The 15,295-nt window shown below is 49.6% G+C and overlaps 1 protein-coding gene across 5 annotated transcripts; it reads left to right on the forward strand.

The window, feature by feature from the left end:
* Positions 1-212: 212 nt before the first annotated feature.
* asrgl1 (asparaginase and isoaspartyl peptidase 1) lies at positions 213-14,850 on the forward strand. Of its 5 annotated transcripts, XM_064317213.1 has the most exons (8): positions 216-703; positions 1,636-1,838; positions 2,078-2,220; positions 3,476-3,630; positions 3,913-4,034; positions 6,377-6,487; positions 11,259-11,488; positions 11,522-14,850. In XM_064317213.1, exons 1-8 carry the CDS (start codon positions 651-653, stop codon positions 11,567-11,569), a joined length of 1,065 nt encoding a protein of 354 aa, XP_064173283.1. In that variant the 5' UTR covers positions 216-650; the 3' UTR covers positions 11,570-14,850. The 5 variants fall into 5 exon arrangements, with proteins under 5 accessions (XP_064173285.1, XP_064173283.1, XP_064173281.1 ...); XM_064317211.1 differs by having other exon boundaries at positions 11,259-14,850; XM_064317214.1 differs by having other exon boundaries at positions 217-575; positions 11,259-14,850.
* The last annotated feature ends 445 nt before the right edge of the window (positions 14,851-15,295 follow it).

Below are 15,295 nucleotides of genomic sequence, written 5' to 3' on the forward strand. Positions count from 1 at the left end.
CCATTTTAATCGAGGATTTTTGGATAATCGGGTGCAGGACTATATTTGCATATATATATATATATATATATATATATATATATATATATATATATATATATAGCGTTCACATATATTGCGTTCAGTACTACAAAAAAAGTTACTTATAAATGAGAATGCATTTTAACTTTCATTTTGAAATTATCCGCTCTCGCGCCGACAGGAAGTAACATTGTACTGTTTGTTGGAGCTCCTAGAAGCAAACAGCAATTTGACTTCCAGCCTGCGGAGCTGCCTGTGGGCTAGGTGTACACTCCTAACATTAGTTGGATCGGTGAATGTTGGCAGCGTCTCAGATAATGATTGGCTGCTTCTGACTGATTTGTTATTTATGGAAAACAAAGTCGAAAAGAAATGAGGTGTAGTTTCAGATGTTTTAGTTGACGATCAAGCAGTCGATGCGTCTGCACGGCTTTTAGGCTACTTGCAGGGTGAAGATCACTACGGGAGCAACGACAGAATTCGGAAAGAACCAGTGCCCGTGATCGCTTTGTATTTGTCTTCTTGTCCCTTCTAGTTGTCGAGCAGTTCTTTTGGTAAGGTTCTTTCGGTTTTTGCCTCCATACAAGGTATATGCCTGGAATATACCTAAATAATATCCGTACTATTCCATGATATGGAGCCGAATAAAAGTTGCTTCTGTCACAGTAGCTAGCAATTCAAGGTAAGAGTTGAATTGCAACCCTGCTATGGAGGAATATTTCGGACAAAATTAAATAAATAAATACAGTATCAGAATAAATTCCAGTTGTCCACCATGTGTTGAAAACAAGGTGAGGTCAGTGAAACGTCACAACTCGTAAACTCGGGTATCACTGGACTTGCCCGAGTTTACCACTGGTATTTACCACTTGGTCGGCCGTTCGGGTGCAATTTCCGGGTGGTAGACTCGGAAATAACCGACTTTACGAGTTGACGAGGACCGGCCGAGTGCACCATTATTTCATGTCGCATACGTAGTGTCATTGAAATAAATAAATAAATACGTAGATTTCGTGCCACATTTAATTATTTATGCTCACATTTCATGATGTATTTATTTATTTCATGATGTATTTAATTATCTGTGCTTACATTTCATGATGTATTTATTTATTTCATGATGTATTTATTTATTTAATTTTGTCCGACATATTCCTCCACACCCTTCTAGTAATCAGAATTCACTTAATGAAATGGAAAACGTCTGTAATGTTCAATTTCCTCAGTTGGTGAGTTAAACTGAAATCTTCTCAAGTTTTAAGTTTTCTTTTATATTTATTGAGGGAAATGTATATTATTTTGAAAACAAAATGAATAAGTTTTTATTCTTGCATCTCTCAACTGATGTTTTAATAAGCTTTTAATGTTATGATGTGTCATTCAGGCTGTCATCTCTTTATGCAGCTCGACATTTGTTGACTCAATTCAGGTTAAACAACATTTCCAGATTTCCCCGCCCACAGATACAGGCTTAACAAACCTGGGTGTGTCTTTGACAGGATTTTAATTGTGTTAGTAGTTTTTGGGTTAGTCAGCCGAGGAGCTGAAGGCTCAGGGCAGTGTGTATGGCTGGGTATGCCCTGGTCTGTATGAGGCCTTATCCTCTGTCCGCAGGAGGACTGCAGCGGCCATGTTGCCTGTCCTGGTGGTTCACGGAGGAGCAGGTGATGTCCCAACGCAGCGCGCCGAGCTCTCCTGTGCGGGGGTGCGGGAGGCGGCCCGGGCCGGTTACGCCCTGCTGCGGTCGGGCCGGAGCGCAATGGACGCTGTGGTGGAGGCGGTGACGCTGCTGGAGAACAACCCTGCCTTCAATGCAGGTAGCGTGTAGCATGTAGCGTGTAGCATGTAGTGCGCGTGCTGGGCGTGTGTAATGCTGGCCGTGCGGTGCGCACGTTAACCTGCGTCTCCGTGTGCGTGTGTCCACCTGTGTCATCCCGCTCCTCTGTGTTTCCTGGCAACCCCCTTCCCACCCTGCATGTCTGTGTCGTCCTGTCATCCCCCCGCGCGACGCAGAGTCGCTGTGTCTCCCTGTGACCCCTGACTTCCTGTCCGGCAGGATGCGGCTCCGTGCTGAACGAGCACGGCGGCGTGGAGATGGACGCGCTGGTGATGGACGGGCGCACGCTGGCCAGCGGGGCCGTGTCGGCGGTGAGGAGGATCGCCAACCCCGTGCAGCTGGCCCGCCTGGTGATGGAGAAGGTGACGCCTCGCAGTGACAGCCGCCGTACGGGACGTTCGCTCTGCCGAGCTCTCCTCTGGAGAACCCTGCAGCGCGAGCGAACGTTAAGCCAGCATACTGTAAACACAGAAGCTCCGCCCTCACAGAGAGAGAGCGTTGAGCCAGCATACTGTAAACACAGAAGCTCCGCCCTCACAGAGAGAGAGCGTTAAGCCAGCATACTGTAAACACAGAAGCTCCGCCCTCACAGAGAGAGAGCGTTAAGCCAGCATACTGTAAACACAGAAGCTCGCCCCCTGAGGAGAGAGCGCGTTAAGCCAGCATGCTTGTAACACGAGCTCCGGCCCTCAGGCAGAGGAGACGTTAAGCCAGCATCTGTAAACACAGAAGCTCCGCCCTCACAGAGAGAGAGCGTTAAGCCAGCATACTGTAAACACAGAAGCTCCGCCCTCACAGAGAGAGAGCGTTAAGCCAGCATACTGTAAACACAGAAGCTCCGCCCTCAGACAGAGAGAGAGCGTTAAGCCAGCATACTGTAAACACAGAAGCTCCGCCCTCACAGAGAGAGAGCGTTAAGCCAGCATACTGTAAACACAGAAGCTCCGCCCTCACAGAGAGAGAGCGTTGAGCCAGCATGCTGTAAACACAGAAGCTCCCCCTCACAGAGAGAGAGCGTTAAGCCAGCATACTGTAAACACAGAAGCTCCGCCCTCACAGAGAGAGAGCGTTGAGCCAGCATGCTGTAAACACAGAAGCTCCGCCCTCACAGAGAGAGAGCGTTGAGCCAGCATACTGTAAACACAGAAGCTCCGCCCTCAACAGAGAGAGAGCGTTAAGCCAGCATACTGTAACACAGAAGCTCCGCCCTCAGACAGAGAGAGAGCGTTAAGCCAGCATACTGTAAACACAGAAGCTCCGCCCTCACAGAGAGAGAGCGTTGAGCCAGCATACTGTAAACACAGAAGCTCCGCCCTCAGACAGAGAGAGAGCGTTAAGCCAGCATACTGTAAACACAGAAGCTCCGCCCTCAGACAGAGAGAGAGCGTTGAGCCAGCATGCTGTAAACACAGAAGCTCCACCCTCACAGAGAGAGAGCGTTGAGCCAGCATACTGTAAACACAGAAGCTCCACCCTCACAGAGAGAGAGCGTTAAGCCAGCATACTGTAAACACAGAAGCTCCGCCCTCACAGAGAGAGAGCGTTGAGCCAGCATACTGTAAACACAGAAGCTCCGCCCTCAGACAGAGGTCTCCCCGTCCGCCTGTCTCCCCGCAGACGCAGCACCTGTGCCTGACTGCGGAAGGGGCCTCTAAGTTTGCCCGGGCCGTCGGCGTGCCGGAGGTCCCGGAGGAGACACTGATCACCGACTACGCCCGCAAGCGCTGGCAGCGGAACCTCCAGCCCGGCTCCAACCCGGTGGAGTGCCAGATGTGAGCCCTCCATCCCCCTGACGTCCTGTCCCCAAACACAGCCTCGCCGGCCCGAATCTGAGCCCTCCCCGGCCTCCGCAGGCAGGGGTACAGGCTTCAGCTTCAGCTCATAGAGTGGAACATTTTTCATGTCTTAAATGAAAAGGGTTAAAGGTGGTCTTACATGATAGAATGCACTGTGTATGTGAGCATGTGTTTTAGAGACACTGTAATCTCACAAAGCCTGTGTGTGTGTGTTTGTGTGTGTGTGTGTATGTGTGTGTGTGTGTGTGTGTGTCTCAGGGGGAAGATGGGCACAGTGGGCGCTGTGGCGGTCGATTCGGAAGGGAACGTGGCCTGTGCCACCTCCACGGGGGGCATGCTTAATAAGATGGAGGGGCGTGTGGGTGACACCCCCTGTGTTGGTGAGTGACCAGGCTTTGCACTGCAGACTGAGCCGCTGACTCACTCTGACGTAGGAGACACATGCTGTCTGTGCCCTCCCACACTCACAGAGACGGGAGTACACAGAGGCTGTAAACTGAAGCAAAAACAAGGAAAGATGGAGGACTGACAGGAAGTGTGCTTTGTGTGGAGCTACCTTAAGTGCCCTTGTGCAGGACAGTATGACGGGGAGAAATGGCCTTCAGACCTGGGGAATGTGGGATAAGGTTCAGTTAGTCATGAGACCTTACTGTCTGCTGGGCTAACCTTTAGCTCGAAAGTATGAAATCCACCAATGACTGCTTTTCTCTCTCTCGCGTGTGTTCTGGAGTGTGAAGGAGAGTTCTGCATGTACGTGCCTAATGCGCGTGCACACACACACACACACTTTAGCACTATGACCTTTCTGCGTTATTCTGTGTGACTGTCAAACATGGATCTGTAGTATCTTCCTTTCTTAGATTTGACATCTATTATTCATTTATTATTAATAATAGATGTTATTAAACATCTATTTATTCATTTGGGTGGAAGAATACTTGATCTTTAATCCTAGTCATTCACAGAGAAAGTGATATTAATATATGATCAAAGCCTCATGCCTCACCAACTAAAAAGCCAAAAGAGTAAATTAATTTGACCTTACATATATTTTTTGTATTACAGCACGTGTACTTGGTGAGAACACTTACACAGGGAAACTTGTCTCAAGAAAGTTGGAACTTACACCACTTCAATGTTTCTCACCCCACCTAGTGGTCATAAAGTGGAAGTACACACTCTGCCAAAGCTGGTTGACTTGCATCAGGGGAGTCAAACTCCAGTCCTGGAGGGCTGCAGCGAATGCGGGGTTAACTCCAGTTCTGGAGGGACACACTGTTGGCAAGTTTCACTCCAGTTCTGGAGGGCCGCAGTGTCTGCGGGTTAAACTCCGGTCCTGGAGGGGGCACAGCGGCTGCGGGTTTAACTCCGGTCCTGGAGGGGGCACAGCGGCTGCAGGTTAAACTCCGGTCCTGGAGGGGGCACAGCGGCTGCAGGTTTAACTCAGGGCTTGGACGGCTGCAGGTTTAACTCCGGTCCTGGAGGGGGCACAGCGGCTGCAGGTTTAACTCAGGGCTTGGACGGCTGCAGGTTTAACTCCGGGCCTGGACGGGTGCGGAGTCTGCAGGGTTCTGTGATGTCCTTTCAGTCAGCAGCCAGTTAAGTTCTTGGTAACGAGGTGTGGAAACACTTAAGACAGCACAGATCTAAACCCATCACTGGTGCTGAAACACAGAGAAAACGAGAAAGACTGCAGTCGGACCCCTCTGGCTTGTGTGACCTCTAATGACCCTCTGAGTCTGTTATTATTGCTGCCTCTTACATACCGATCTTCTTTATGAAACTTTAGTTTTGTCCCTTTTTCACTTGTTAGCAAACATACCCCAGCACTGTGTTAATATATATGTACCCCATCACTGTGTTAGTATATATACCCCAACACTGTGTCAGCATATATACCCCAGCACTGCGTTATCATATATACCCAGCACTGCATTAGCATATATACCCAGCACTGCGTTAGCATATATACCCCAGCACTGCGTTAGCATATATACCCCAGCACTGCTTTAGCATATATACCCCAGCACTGCGTTAGCATATTTTCCTCAGCGCTGTGTTAACATACCCCTGCACTGCGTTAGCATGTTTTTCCCAGCACTGCGTTAGCATATATACCCCAACATTGTGTTAGCATATTTACCCCAGCACTGCGTTAGCATATATACCCCAGCACTGTGTTAGCATATTTACCCCAGGACTGCGTTAACATATATACCCCAGGACTGCGTTAGCATTTATACCCCAGCGCTGTGTCAGCATATATACCCCAGCACTGCGTTAACATATATACCCCAGCACCGCATTAGCATATTTACCCTAGGAGAGCGTTAGCATATTTACCCCAGGATTGCATTAACATATATATCCCAGCACTGCATTAGCATATATACCCCAACACTGCATTAGCATATATACCCCAGCACTGTGTTTGCATATATACCCCAGCACCGCATTAGCATATATACCCCAATGCTGTGAGAGCTCTTATTACAGCAGAAGCAGGTCTGTCTTTGTGCTTATGATTGCCACCCGGGCGTTTGCAGGCCTGGGTCACTATGTTGCTCTCTGGTGGAAATATGCTGGCCCCTACACACAGCTTTAGAAATGGAAGAAAAGCCAGGCCAGCTTTGCAGTGCTTGCAGTGAACGCTGTAAGGCTTGTTGTGCAGTGTGTCTTCCTGTCCTGTGCCCGAATGACCCTGTGCTGGACGGTCCTGCAGGGTGTGGAGGCTACGCGGATAACCTGCTGGGAGCAGTGTCACCCACGGGTCACGGGGAGGCCATCATGAAGGTCACACTGTCCAGACTGATCCTCTTCTACATGGAGCAAGGTATCATCTACACACACACCCTACTGATTACACACCCACACTGCACACACCCTACTGATTACACACTCACACTGCACACACCCTACTGATTACACACCCACACTGCACACACCCTACTGATTACACACCCACACTGCACACACTCCTACTGATTACATACACCCCCACTGTTTACACACTCACACTGCACACACACCCTACTGATTACACACTCACACTGCACACACCCTACTGATTACACACCCACACTGCACACACACCCTACTGATTACACACCCACACTGCACACACCCTACTGATTACACACTCACTGCACACACCCTACTGATTACACACCCACACTGCACACACTCCTACTGATTACTTCCCCCACTGTTTACACACTCACACTGCACACACCCTACTGATTACACACTCACACTGCACACACACCCTACTGATTACACAATCACACTGCACACACACCCTACTGATTACACACCCACACTGCACACACTCCTACTGATTACATACACCCCCACTGTTTACACACCCACACTGCACACACTCCTACTGATTACTTCCCCCACTGTTTACACACTCACACTGCACACACCCTACTGATTACACACTCACACTGCACACACACCCTACTGATTACACAATCACACTGCACACACCCTACTGATTACACACCCACACTGCACACACTCCTACTGATTACATACACCCCCACTGTTTACACACCCACACTGCACACACTCCTACTGATTACTTCCCCCACTGTTTACACACTCACACTGCACACACCCTACTGATTACACACTCACACTGCACACACACCCTACTGATTACACAATCACACTGCACACACACCCTACTGATTACACACTCACACTGCACACACACCCTACTGATTACACAATCACACTGCACACACACCCTACTGATTACACACTCACACTGCACACACCCTACTGATTACACACACACTGCACACACACCCTACTGATTACATACACCCCCACTGATTACACACACACACTGCACACACACCCTACTGATTACATACACCCCCACTGATTACACACACACTGCACACACACCCTACTGATTACACACTCACACTGCACACACACCCTACTGATTACACACTCACACTGCACACACCCTACTGATTACACACGCACACTGCACACACACCCTACTGATTACATACACCCCCACTGATTACACACACACTGCACACACACCCTACTGATTACATACACCCCCACTGATTACACACTCACACTGCACACACCCTACTGATTACACACACACACTGCACACACACCCTACTGATTACACACTCACACTGCACACACACCCTACTGATTACACACTCACACTGCACACACCCCTACTGATTACACGCTCACATTGCACACACCTCTACTGCTTACACTCTCACACTGCACACACACCTACTGATTACATGCTCACATTGCACACACCTCTACTGCTTACACACTCACAATGCACACACACCCTACTGATTACACGCTCACACTGCACACACCCCTACTGATTACACACTCACACTGCACACACACCCTACTGCTTACACACTCACACTGCACACACACCCTACTGACTACACACTCACACTGCACACACCCCTACTGACTACACACTCACACTGCACACACACCCTACTGATTACACACTCACACTGCACACACCCCTACTGATTACACACTCACACTGCACACACACCCTACTGATTTCACACTCACACTGCACACAACCCTACTGACTACACACTCACACTGCACACACACCTACTGATTACACACTCACACTGCACACACCCTACTGATTACACACTCAACTGCACACACACCCTACTGATTACACACCATACTGCTTACACACTCACACTGCACACACCCCTACTGACTACACACTCACACTGCACACCACCTTACTGATTACACACTCACACTGCACACACCCCTACTGATTACACACTCACACTGCACACACACCCTACTGATTACACACTCACACTGCACACACACCCTACTGATTACACACTCACACTGCACACACTCTACTGATTACACACCTATGCTTACACACTCACACTGCATACACACCCACTTCTACACACACACCAGAGTTAGCAGGTCGGAGTTAGCAGTTTGGAGGTGGCAGGTCGGAGTTGGCAGGTCAGAGTTGGCAGGTCGGAGGTGGCTGGTCGGAGTTAGCAGGTTGGAGTTAGCAGGTCGGAGTTGGCAAGTCGGAGGTGGCAGGTCAGAGGTGGCAGGTCGGAGTTGGCAGGTCGGAGGTGGCAAGTCGGAGGTGGTAGGTCAGAGTTGGCAGGTCGGATTTGGCAGGTCGGGGGTGGCTGGTCGGAGGTGGCAGTTCAGAGGTGGCGGGTCGGAGGTGGCAGGTCGGAGTTGGTAGGTCGGAGTTAGCAGGTCGGAGGTGGCAGGTCAGAGGTGGCAGTTCAGAGGTGGCGGGTCGGAGGTGGCAGGTCGGAGTTGGTAGGTCGGAGTTAGCAGGTCGGAGGTGGCAGGTCAGAGGTGGCAAGTCGGAGGTGGCAGGTCGGAGTTAGCAGGTCGGAGTTGGCAAGTTGGTGGTGGCAGGTCAGAGTTGGCAAGTCGGAGGTGGCAGGTCAGAGTTGGCAAGTCGGAGGTGGCGGGTCGGAGGTTGTTGGTCGGAGTTGGCAGGTCGGAGGTGGCAAGTCGGAGGTGGAAGGTCGGATTTGGCAGGTCGGGGGTGGCTGGTCGGAGTTGGCAGGTTGGAGGTCACACTGCACACACACCCTACTGATTACACACTCACACTGCACACAACCCTACTGACTACACACTCACACTGCACACACACCCTACTGATTACACACTCACACTGCACACACCCCTACTGATTACACACTCACACTGCACACACACCCTACTGATTACACACCCATACTGCACACACACCCTACTGCTTACACACTCACACTGCACACACCCCCTACTGACTACACACTCACACTGCACACACACCTTACTGATTACACACTCACACTGCACACACCCCTACTGATTACACACTCACACTGCACACACACCCTACTGATTACACACTCACACTGCACACACACCCTACTGATTACACACTCACACTGCACACACCTCTACTGATTACACACCCTACTGCTTACACACTCACACTGCATACACACCCCTACTTCTTACACACACACCAGAGTTAGCAGGTCGGAGTTAGCAGTTTGGAGGTGGCAGGTCGGAGTTGGCAGGTCAGAGTTGGCAGGTCGGAGGTGGCTGGTCGGAGTTAGCAGGTTGGAGTTAGCAGGTCGGAGTTGGCAAGTCGGAGGTGGCAGGTCAGAGGTGGCAGGTCGGAGTTGGAAGGTCGGAGGTGGCAAGTCGGAGGTGGTAGGTCAGAGTTGGCAGGTCGGATTTGGCAGGTCGGGGGTGGCTGGTCGGAGGTGGCAGTTCAGAGGTGGCGGGTCGGAGGTGGCAGGTCGGAGTTGGTAGGTCGGAGTTAGCAGGTCGGAGGTGGCAGGTCAGAGGTGGCAAGTCGGAGGTGGCAGGTCGGAGTTGCAGGTCGGAGTTGGAGGTCAGGTGGCGGCAGTCGGAGGTGGTCGAGTTGGGTCGGAGTTGGCAGGTGGTGGCGGAGAGTTGGCAGTCGAGGTGGCAGGTCGGAGGTGGCAAGGTGGCGCGGAGTGGAAGTATTGGCAGGTCGGGGGTGGCTGGTCGGAGTTGGCAGGTTGGAGTTAGCAGATTGAAGTTAGCAATTCGGAGGTGGCTGGTCGGAGGTGGCGGGTCAGAGGTGGTTGGTCGAAGTTAGCAGGTTGGAGGTGGCAGGTCGAAGGTGGCTGGTTGGAGTTGGCAGGTCGAAGTTGGCAGGTCGGAGTTAGCAGGTTGGAGTTGGCAGGTCGGAGGTGGCTGGTCGGAGTTGGCAGGTGTTTGAGAGCAGTGATCTGTGAGCCATTTCAATGTCAGCATGACCTCCGCTTTGTTGGGTAATCATTAGCCGGTGCGCTGGAGCGGACTGGGCCAAGGCATCGGCCGCTTACCTGCAGCATTCTGGGTGTTTACACCCAACACACAGCTCGGTCGTGGGGGGGGCGGGTCACACTGAGGACCCGCAGTTTGGTCTTGTGTGTTTTAAAGTAGCAGACAGAAGCTAAACGCAGCGGACAAATTCAGCGCTACTTTTCTGAATACCAGAAATAACTTTGTTTCTGGACCAGAACCAGAGGCTCTGGGGAAAAGGGGTTTTCCCTTTTCAAGAGGTTATATGTCCATATTTCATGAATTACAGTTTTTACTTTCAGATAAAATAAACCAGGCGTGCAAACCCAATTTGTCATTGTCATTTTTTTTAGGCAGAGCTGATTAACCCTATTCCGGGAGATCTGCCATCCTGTAGGTTTTCACTCCAACCCTAACAAAGCGCACCTCACTCAACAGCTAGAGCAGAACTGCCCAACCCTGTTCCTGGAGATCTACCGTCCTGTAGGTTTTTTCACCAATTTTTACAAAGCACACCTCAACAGCCAGAGATCTCACTGAGCTGCTGAGCAGTAGAGTCAGGTGTGCCAAATTAGTTTTGGAGTGAAAATCTACAGGCCGGTGGATCTCCAGGACCAGGCCTGGGAATCACTCTCAGGTGATAAGGGTTTAATTGGGTGTGCTGGTTTGAGGGGGGCTGAGAGATGGGGGGGGGGGGGACACAGCTCCTGTTTTACAGCGTGAAGAGTGACCCGTGTGCGGTCTGTCTCCTCCCCCAGGGAAGACGGCTGCAGACGCGTCGGACCAGGCCCTGGCCTACATGTGGGAGCGGGTGCAGGGGCTGGCCGGGGTGGTGGTGGTGGACCCCCGAGGCGGGTGGGCGGCCCGCTTCAACAGCCTGCAGATGGCGTGGGCCGCCGCCCAGAGCGGGCAGCTGCACTACGGCCTGGGCAAAGGAGAGGACTTCACCCTGCCCCTGCAGGACCAGCCTGCAGCCGCCACCCACAACCTGGAGCAGCAGCATGCAGCCAGCACCCACAACCTGGAGCAGCAGCATGCAGCCAGCACCCACAACCTGGAGCAGCAGTGACAGCACACACCTGTACATACACACAGACACGCACACACAGTCACACACAGACACGCACACAGTCACACACACACACATACCCACACACACACACACACACACTCCCAGAACAGCGCAAACACACACAGTCTCACACACACACACACCCACATACACATACACACACACACACACACACACACTTCTGCTGACAGCCTGAAATCAGAAGCTCCACACACTCCCAGGAAATGCACAAAGCGGTCAGTTATGCTTTTATACTGAGGTCAGCACCAGTGCCAAAGTGCTTCTATTCACAGTCCAGTCTCTTAGATTAGTCAGAGGATGTTTTCATTGGTGAATTCTCATTGGTTAATGCCTCTGTGTTAAAGCTGTGGTGTGCTTCGGAGTCCCTAGCAGCCAGACAATATGAAACACGGTGAGAACGTTCATTCATTTCCTTTATTAAGCAAATCAATGAATGAAACCTTAGTTTAAGCCCGTTAAATTGTGATACACTTTTCACAGGTGGCTCCAGTGCGTTTCCCTTTCATTCTTGTGTTACATGCACAGCCTGGACTGAAAGCTAGGCTGCGTTCTGCAAGCACCTGCCGCCAGAGTTTGCCTGATGCTCTGACGCGTCACTTCCTGTGCTGCGGCTCCTGGGTGTGCTTTCGCACCGCATGGCAGAACAGACTCAGCTGAGCGCAGTCTGAGCGTGCTCTGTGCCATGGACTAGCACAGACTCAGCTGAGCACAGTCTGAGCGTGCTTTGTGCCATGCACTAGCACAGACTCAGCTGAGCGCAGTCTGAGCGTGCTCTGTGTCATGCACTAGCACAGACTCAGCTGAGCGCAGTCTGAGCGTGCTCTGTGCCGTGCACTAGCACAGACTCAGCTGAGCGCAGTCTGAGCATGCTCTGTGCCATGCACTAGCACAGACTCAGCTGAGCGCAGTCTGAGCATTCTCTGTGCCGTGGACTAGCACAGACTCAGCTGAGCGCAGTCTGAGCGTGCTCTGTGCCATGCACTAGCACAGACTCAGCTGAGCACAGTCTGAGCGTGCTCTGTGCCATGCACTAGCACAGACTCAGCTGAGCGCAGTCTGAGCATTCTCTGTGCCGTGGAATAGCACAGACTCAGCTGAGCGCAGTCTGAGCATTCTCTGTGCCGTGGACTAGCACAGACTCAGCTGAGCGCAGTCTGAGCGTGCTCTGTGCCATGCACTAGCATTTCATAACACGCTGGGCCTGTAATTCAAGTTCATATTTACATTACTGGCATGATTACTCTTGAGCTTGTTGTTGCCAAAGCAGTTTGCTTTTGGTGTCAACACAAGCGCCTGTGCTAGGAATGCTCCCATAACTGGTGTGCTGGGTCCAACAGGGCTGTGTGCGGACAAGATGCAGGGCCTTTAGATCCTCACTGCGTCTGTTCATTTCCTGCCTGCTGGTTTGTTGTTAAAATGTGCCCCTCAAAGAACAGATACATTCTTTATAAATCACACACACAATTGCTTTCGAGCGAATTGAGTGCTGAATGCTTTTTTTTCTTCAAATGTAACATTGGAACGCAAGTCCCCGACTGGCTCATGTGTGTCATGTGATTTTGATTTTTCAGATTTAAACTTCACTCTTAAGTGGTACCAAAAAACAAACAAAAAGCCCCAAAGAGGTCTGGGAGATATGATGATATGGTGACCAAGTCCCCAAGTGAAAGGCAATCAGGAATTTACCTGAATCCACAGACCCATGTTATGAATAGAGCGTGCGTGTGTGTGGTCAGAACAGGTTAATTATTAATATGGAGTAATGGTAGCATATATCTTAGTCGTGACATGGGAACCACTGCTAGTGATAACGGATAAACCCATGTGGGTGGTTGTAATGCCCCTTTACTGTAATGTGATGTATGGAGCTCTTATTAGTCCTGTAAATCAGTTGAATCTGGCCCTTTGGATGCACATTACAGTGTAGTCCGTGTCAGTTTCCTCTGGAACATTGCTGTGAGTTTTGGCTGACAGGTCCCTTGGACCACTGGGTCTTGCTTGGGTCACGCCCAATCATAGCCTTTGTGCTGGAATGTTGTCATTTCCTGTGTGCTCCCTAGGGCTGGCCAATGCAATCAGCGGCACTGATGGTACTCTTTCATTGGCCAGCAGATGGACAGACAGCACAAGAGGACACCGATTGGTGGATTTTTCCACTGTCAAATATCTGCTTTAATTATCGCCTTTGAGAGACAGACAGGATGGTTTGAGCTGGCAAACCTGCTTATAGTCCATGCAGTATCACATTGTGATTTATTGGCCTGCTCTGTTTGACTGTAGGAAGGTGGTCTTCTCCTGCAACCAAATGCTTCCTAAAATGTGGTATCAGTCTTTCACATCGCTGTGGTGGAATTCTAGCCCACTCTTCTGTGCAGAACTGCTTTAATTCAGACGAGTTGGTAGGTTTTCCAGCATGAGCTGCTCGCTTCAGGGCCTGCCAGGATTTTCCAGGTATTCAGATGTGGGCTTTTAACAATGGCTTTGTGACACTTTCTGGAATGATATATTTCAATTTTTTTTTCATCTTTTCTGGAATTTCCTTTGATCGTGGCATAGTGTGCTGGTTGAAACCTTGTGGTGACTGCTTCACTCTGATTGTGAAATTCAATATGACTTTAGATTCAACAGGCCTTGCAGCAATCAAGCCTGGCTGTGTTCAGTCAGCTCAATCTCATTATCAATTAAATTGGGTTGATTTACTCTGTTTCCCTTTGTCCAATATTACATTTTATCCTACAGATATGAAACCATTCAGGTGGATAAATATGCAGTAAAATATAAAATCAGGAAGGGGACAAATGCTTTTTCACACCACTGTAAAAGCCATGCTGCGAGTCTTATCTCTATACAAATCTTGGATGTCCTGGTGTCTTCTCTCCTTGAAGTTTTTATTACTGAAGAACCACAGCGCACCAGAACTACTTGGGGTCAGAGATCCAGCACGAATGCCACAAGCATCATGGTTCTTTTGATTTTAAGTTTGAATGCAATCTGCGATATTTCATTGAAATCATTAATTGAAAGTTTTTATGTCTAGCTAATGGTTGTCGAGGCCTGCTAGTTGAAATTTTAATTTTCAGAAGCAGTTCCAGTTTCAAGCAGAACCAACGCTGCGTGATTTTGGTTTTGTTATATGGAACGTTTATTTTGTGACTGTATCCTGTCCATGCCTGTAACTTTCCTTGTTTGTTAAGGTAGTTGAACCTTTGTCTTTAGATGTTGATTACTTGTGACTTAATAAATGTCCTTGGTTTTAATTTGGCTGTGAGTTGTACATTTTGATAAAGGTTGATCCCACAAGTTGCTTTACCTATCATTGAATTTGTCGATTTAATTGATAACTGATATTTTTGGTAATTACCTAATTAAATCAAATAAATACATATGTTGTATAAGAGTGTAGTATTAACAGTTGCTGCACTTGTGTTCAGTGCTGAATATTAAACAAAGGTGTTAGCTCTTAAAATGGTTGGATTCAAGTAGTCATATTTTAAACAAAACATGCTCAGTTCCCAGACACCACATATCCAAATGAATGATTTTTTTTTCAGTCTGAATGTAATCTCCATTCAAATCCGGCTCTGTTTCCTGATAGGTCTCTAGTGAGTATGTAATAACCGTATACCTCCCTTTGGATATGTTGGGATTTAGAGTACTAACCGTACCCTCACGTGTGCTCCAGGCGAGCCTAAATCTCACCGT

The sequence above is a fragment of the Anguilla rostrata genome, chromosome 18 (genome assembly GCF_018555375.3).
Source record: "Anguilla rostrata isolate EN2019 chromosome 18, ASM1855537v3, whole genome shotgun sequence".
In the NCBI taxonomy this organism is placed as follows: Eukaryota; Metazoa; Chordata; class Actinopteri; order Anguilliformes; family Anguillidae; genus Anguilla; species Anguilla rostrata.

Bases quoted from the DNA above. Each gene is read 5' to 3' on its own strand.
- asrgl1 (XM_064317211.1), top strand. From the start codon at position 651: ATGATATGGAGCCGAATAAAAGTTGCTTCTGTCACAGTAGCTAGCAAT. The intron at 1,839-2,077 runs GTAGCGTGTAGC...CCTGTCCGGCAG, and splicing joins CAACCCTGCCTTCAATGCAG to GATGCGGCTCCGTGCTGAAC. The intron at 2,221-3,475 runs GTGACGCCTCGC...GTCTCCCCGCAG, and splicing joins CCCGCCTGGTGATGGAGAAG to ACGCAGCACCTGTGCCTGAC.